This window comes from Monodon monoceros, unplaced genomic scaffold, assembly GCF_005190385.1.
Source record: "Monodon monoceros isolate NGI ecotype Baffin Bay Population unplaced genomic scaffold, NGI_Narwhal_1 Super_Scaffold_21, whole genome shotgun sequence".
NCBI classification, from domain to species: domain Eukaryota; kingdom Metazoa; phylum Chordata; class Mammalia; order Artiodactyla; family Monodontidae; genus Monodon; species Monodon monoceros.
The window spans coordinates 30,163,311-30,170,110 of NW_021703778.1; the positions used below are offsets into that span (position 1 = coordinate 30,163,311).

Genomic DNA, 6,800 nt, shown 5'->3' on the forward strand with positions numbered 1-6,800 from the left:
TTATTTATTTATTTATTTATTTATTTATTTATTTATTTATTTATTTAATGGCTGCGCTGGGTCTTCTTTGCTATGTGCGGGCCCTCCCCAGTTGCAGCGAGCGGGGGCCACTCCTTGCTGCAGTGTGTGGACCTCTCACCACAGCAGTCTCTCCTGTTACGGAGCGCAGGCTCCAGGCACGCGGGCCCCAGCAGTTGTGGAACGTGGGCTCAGCAGTTGTGGCTTGCGGGCCCCAGAGCACAGGCTCAGCAGCCGTGACCCTCAGGCCCAGCTGCTCCGCGGCACGTGGGATCCCCCCAGACCAGGGCTCCAACCCTTGTCCCTCACGTTGGCAGACAGATTTTTAACCACTGTGCCACCAGGGAAGTCCCTACAAGTGCATATATTACATATATGTCTACAAAGTGCATGAAGAATTAGAACACTGCAGATGAAGTTTGAAATTCTACTACTAACTAGAATTTGCTGTGGATCCTTCCAGCCCAAGCTTCTATACTTTTACTACATGTGTAAACATTCATAAATATTACAGAATGGCTCAGTGTTTTTTTAAGTTTACATAAATACTATTACATTGTACATGGACAACGTGCCTCTTTCACTCAACATTATTTCTGACATTTATCTGTGTAGATACATGCCTAGCTCACTCATTTCTAAGTATTGCTGAGTACCCCAGGGTGTGGCTATTTCGATATGTCTCTCCATTCTTCTGCTGATGGATATTTAGGTTGTGTTTCCCTTCGTTTAAAAATGCCCCTGTGTTCATTCTGGTACAAGTCTCCCGGTGCACCTGTGCAAGAGTTTCTTATGACAAAGCTGAGATGTGGACTTGCTGATGTGACCTGACCCCAGATTACTCTCCAAGTAGTTGTCCCCATTTCCACTCTGTCAGCAGCATCTGAAAGTTCCAGCTCCTCTACAGCCTTGGCAACACTTCATACTAACACGTTCCCAGTCTGCCAATCAGATAGGTGTGAAATGGGATTATCGCCTGAAGCTGCATTGCCCCAACAGCTCCCGGGGAGGCTAGGCATCTTTTCTCATCCGGGTTTCTTTTTCATTCAATTCCCTATTCATATGCCTCTCCATTTTTCTACCTGGCATTTATCCTTTTTCTTATTGATTTATAACTTTTTAAATAATCTACACATTAATCTGTTATATGTTATAAATACTTTTCCTACTCTCTTATTTGCTTTTCAACTGTTATGAAGCCTTTATTATACAGAACTTTTAATGGATCAATCTCTTCCCTTTTTTATTTGATCTTTCTGCATCTTGTTTAAGAAATCTTTTCCTTTCTCAACCCTCCTACGCTGTTGGTGGGAATGTAAATTGGTACAGCCAGTATGGAGAACAGTATGAAGGTTCCTCAAAAAACTAAAAATAGAACTACCATATGATCCAGCAATCCCACTCCTGGGCATTCATCTGGACAAAACTCTAATTCAAAAAGATACATGCACCCCTATATTCGTAGCAGCACTACTCACAATAGCCAAGACACAGAAACAACCTAAATGTCCATCAACAAAAGAATGGATAAAGAAGATGTGGTACATATATACAATGGAATATTACTCAGCCATAAAACAAGAATGAAGTAATGCCATTTGCAGCAACAGGGATGGACCTAGAGATTATCATGCTAAGTAAGTCAGAAAGAGAAAGACAAATACCATACAATATCACTTATATGTAGAATCTAAAATATGACACAAATGAACTTATCTACGAAACAGAAACAGACTCACAGACACAGAAAACAGACTGGTAGTTGCCAAGGAGGCGGGAGGTGGGGGAGGGATGGATTGGGAGTTTGGGGTTAGCAGATGCAAACTATTATACATAGGATGGATAAACGACAAGGTCTTGCTGTATAGCACAGGGAACTATAACCAATCTCCTGGGATAAACCATAAGGGAAAAGAATATGAAAAAGAATGTATATATAAGTGAATCACTCTGCTGTAGAGCAGAAATTAACACAACACTGAAAATCAACTATAATTCAGTAAAATAAGTTTTTTTAAAAAAAGGAATCCTTTCCTTTCCCTATGTCATAAAGGCCTTCCATGGCAGTTACACATTCAGGCTCTCATTCCATCTGGAGTTTGTTGTTATGGAGTGTGAGGTGAGGGTCTGGCTGCCCTTCCCTGCAGAGAGTTGGCCCTCTCAGCGCCGTTTACTGAACTGCCCAGACTTCCCATCCACATGAGCCTCTTCTGCTTACATACAAGCTCCCACATATGCCTGGGTTGGAGTCAACTCCACCGATGGACCAGACCATCACTGGGCCAAGGCGGAGCTGCTGTGATCACCAAGGCTTATGGTGGCAGAGACGCTGCCCATCTCCCTTCTCAGAGTCGTCTCTGGTATTCCAAGACCCTACTCTTCCTTTGTGTGATTTCATACTCCATATCAAAACCTATCAGCACTTAGGTTGCTTCCATGTCCTGGCTATTGGAAACAGAGCTGCAATGAACATTGTGGTACATGACTCTTTTTGAATTATGGTTTTCTCAGGGTATATGCCCAGTAGTGGGATTGCTGGGTCATATGGTAGTTCTATTTTTAGTTTTTTAAGGAACCTCCATACTGTTCTCCATAGTGGCTGTATCAATTTACATTCCCAGCAACAGTGCAAGAGGGTTCCCTTTTCTCCACACCCTCTCCAGCATTTATTGTTTGCAGATTTTTTGATGATGGCCTTCTGACTGGTGTGAGGTGATACCTCATTGCAGTTTTGATTTGCATTTCTCTAGTGATTAGCGATGTTGAGCATCCTTTCATGTGTTTGTTGGCAATCTATATATCTTCAGATGAATGGATAAAGAACATGTGGCACATATATACAATGGAATATTACTCAGCCATAAAAAGAAATGAAATTGAGTTATTTGTAGTGAGGTGGATGGACCTAGAATCTGTCATACATAGTGAAATAAGTCAGAAAGAGAAAAACAAATACCGGATGCTAACACATATATGTGGAATCTAAAACAGAAGATGGTTCTGAAGAACCTAGGGACAGGACAGGAACAAAGATGCAGACATAGAAAATGGACTTGAGGACACGGGGAGGGGGAAGGGTGAGCTGGGACAAAGTGAGAGAGAGGCATGGACATATATACACTACCAAGTGTAAAACAGATAGCTAGTGGGAAGCAGCCACATAGCACAGGGAGATCAGTTCAGTGCTTTGTGACCACCTAGAGGGGTGGGATAGGGAGGATGGCAGGGAGACGCAAGAGGGAGAAGATATGGGGATATATGTATATGTATAGCTGATTCACTTTGTTACAAAGCAGAAACTAACACACCATTGTAAAGCAATTATACTCCAATAAAAATGTTAAAATAATTTTTTTAATTAAAAAAATACTTTGTTAAAAAAAATGAAGTAATACCACATGGTTTGAACAGTAAATGCCAATATGTCAAATTCCACTATTAAAAGATAAAAATTCCCAAACTGTCAAAATCAAAAATAAATAAATAGCTCATACCTGGCTTAAAAAAAAAAACAAAACCTATGGGTACCACAACTAGACGACACTGAATTTACACGTTAATTCAGGGGACCTGTGACAGTCAGCCCTCCCATCAAGAACATAATCTGTCTCTCCATCATTCAGGCCTTCTTTCTCCCAATGCTTCTTTAAATGTTTTGTAATCTTCTCCACGAAAGTCTCGCGCTACTCTAAGATTTATTCCTAAGTCTCTAACAGTGCCTATGCTGCAGGGAATTATAATTCCTCTCATCTTTGCAGCTGTGGCCACTGTCGGGCAGCTCCTGTTGATCAAGCACCCACTCAACTCTCTCATTAGTTGGTCTCCAGGTTCTCTCGGATTATCCTTGTGGCTAATTTTGTCACCTGTCAAGAGTGACATTTGACTCTTCCCAATTTTTATTCCTTTTTTTGTAAATTGTGTTGCATTATCTGGGGCCCCCAGGGCCAAAAGAGGCTCATTTGTCTTGTTCCTGATGATGCATATTTTTAAATGGAGCGGATCCAGAGCCTTTATCAGACTCTGAAGAGGACCCACAATTCAAGAAAGGTGAAAAACCACTGGTCTAATTTACCTTTGCACCACATAAAATAAACAGAATCAGGTTATCAATTGTATGAAAGAAAGAAAGTAAAGCAATGAAGCCAGAACTTGAGCGCAGCAAAGACTCAGGAGAAAAAGGGTCAGGGCAGGTACCGGGCATAACACTAACTGCCCATGAAGGGTTTGGGGAAAGAGTCACCCAAAGGAGACCTGGGACCAGAGAACGCAGCAGGAGACGAAGTGGACGAATCGTAACTGTTGGAGGTGACACACTCTTATTGTGTGAACACAAACAGCTTCCAGCCCGCGCTTCACCGCAGTTCACTCACCCATAAATCAAAGCGAATGATATCTACATCTTATTTATGAGTCACAAATTCTCCTGGCTGAAAAAGGCAAATAAGGTTTTTAAAGAGTTCTTAGTGAATAGGTAGAAGGTGGAGTGCTCCAGGCCTTTTCCACATTAGCAATGCACTTGGGGGAGGTGGGCAGGAAAGCGGGTTTGGGAATAAAGAATAACAGGCCCTCCTTGAGTAACTGCAAGCGCGCGTGCGCGCGCGCACACACACACACACACACACACACACACACACACACTCGCCTGACACAGCTCGTATCCCAAACCAACCAGCCCCTCCGTTTGAGAGTGCCTCCAGCAGCAGCCCCAGAAGCACGCCCACCAGGCTGAGCGACCACGTTGTGTGCAGTCCACCCTGGCTGCCCTGGACCAAGTGGGGAGACCCTGAAATGCTCCCCCAGAAGGTCCCGGGTGGAGGGGTGCACACCCTGAGCAAACTTCTCTCCCACAGGCAAAGTGAGGACTGCGGACTTCATGCACAAGCAACTCAGTGAGTCAGACAGAAGTTGTTTCAAAGATCGGGCGTGGCCAGGGGACTGGCATTTCTGATCCCCAAGGACAGGAGTCATGAGGGGGAGGCACCATGCCTCTCTCCTGCAATGTCCAGGAGCTCTCCACTCAACTTCAGTTCCCCTCTGCTCATTTAATTGTAAGAGCCAGAAACCCAGGCACTTTGTAATTTGTAATTTGCCACGCCATTTAAGAGTCACTTTTAGCGGAAGACAAATTGCTGGACCATCTGGGCAGAGCAGCCAAGTTTAGCAGGAGCTGGGGCCCTAAGCCAACAGGGCAAGCAAGGCGCCGGATGGACCCTGAGGAGCCCCTTCTTCAGTCTGGACCATGAACCAGGGAGACTTAGGAACCACAGGGAGAATTGAAGCCAGTGCTACCCAAATGCAAATCTTAAATCACAGGATGTTTGGACAGACTTGAGTGGTCAAAATACAACAAAAAAAGATATACAAAGGATGTGATGGGTTCTTTCAGACACACTCTAACCTGCGGTGTGAAGTACAGCTGCAACAGGTAGAATCCACTTTTCCCAAAGGTGGCACATCTCATATTAGCAGCATCTGGACTAGACTCAGGATGCAAAGAGATGTCATTTACATTGGGCCGCACCACACTTTGCTGGCTTCTGTCACGGATAACGATGAAACTGAATTTAACGCCACTTGGCAGTAGGGCTTGAGTTATGAGCGCGCACGTCCCTGTCACTCCATTTGATCCTCTAAGTGTGTAGTTTGTAGGAGACTTGTTCACTGCACAGAGAGGTCCACTGGTAGGACCGCACATTTGAGGCTGCTGCGGCCCCTCCCCCCGCCATAAATCAGGATCAACCTGCCCCACTGCCACCCTGTAGGGTTGGAGCTGGAAAAAGGGACCGGCCACCGAGGTCCTTTGGAGTTATGCAGCCTCTGTGCCCGGAGTTTGTCCCCTCTTGCTAACTGACAGCAGTCCTGAGGGCGAGGCCACGGGAGGACGCCTGGCTCCCCGGCCAGGGTCAGGCCCGGCAGGTGCCCTGCGGCCAGAAAACACAGGATCGTCGCAACCACTGCGCACGTACGCACTGTCACTGTCCGGACAGATGGAGAAGACAGGAAGTGACTTGCCTAAGGTCATACATCTGGTCCGCAGAGAACTACCATCAGAACCCCGCGCGGAGGCCCAGAAACAAAGCCAACTCCCTCCACCCCCGCCGTCGCCGCCAGAAGCCTGGAGGGGTTTCAAACGCGGGACCGCAGCCTCCAACCCTCGGCGCGACTGCCCGGTCCCGCGCCTCCCGGGCGCAGACACCGGCCGCCCTCCCTCCGGGAGTCGCGGACACCTAGGGAGCGCACGTCACCCCCGCAGCCGCCTGCCCCTCCGGCGCGCGCACAAGTTCCTGAGCCCCGCGCACAGGTTCCTGAGCCCCGCGCGGCCCGTCGAGGTCAGAGGGCCCGGCGCGGAGAGGCCGGGGTCGGCGGCGGGACAAGCTCGGGAGACACGGAGGACGGCTCCCGCCACGGGCTCCCCTCCCGCGCGGCTGGGCAGGTGCCCGCGCCCGGGGCGCTGACCCCATAGCGCCGGGCCTGCCCCGGCGTCCCCGCCGAGGGCCCCGCGCGCCGCGCTCCCAGGCGACTCCCTGCAGGGCGGCCCCTCGCGCCGCGCCCGCCGGAGGCCGGGAAAGTTTCGGGCGCGCGGGCCGGTCGCACTCACCTGGCCCAAGTTGAGGTAGCCGTGCGCCGCGGCCACGCGGTCCGCGGCGCCCGGGCCGCCCAGCACTTGCACCGCCCAGTGGTTGGTGTAGACGGGGCGCGGCGGCGGCGGCGCGGAGCAGGCGGCGGGCAGCGCGAGCAGCAGCAGCCAGCGCCAGGGGCGCGGCGCGAGCGGCCGGAGCCCG

General features: G+C 48.7%; 1 protein-coding gene across 1 annotated transcript in view; it reads right to left on the reverse strand.

The window, feature by feature from the left end:
- Positions 1 to 6,796, reverse strand: part of PCSK6 (proprotein convertase subtilisin/kexin type 6) — a gene marked incomplete at its 5' end in the record, with an annotated part of 186,580 nt that extends 179,784 nt beyond the window's left edge. Inside the window, one exon of the mRNA XM_029237061.1 lies at positions 6,617 to 6,796. Coding sequence (XP_029092894.1) covers positions 6,617 to 6,796 — 180 coding nt within the window. The remainder of the gene's footprint in view (positions 1 to 6,616) is intronic.
- Between the last annotated feature and the right edge of the window lie 4 nt (positions 6,797 to 6,800).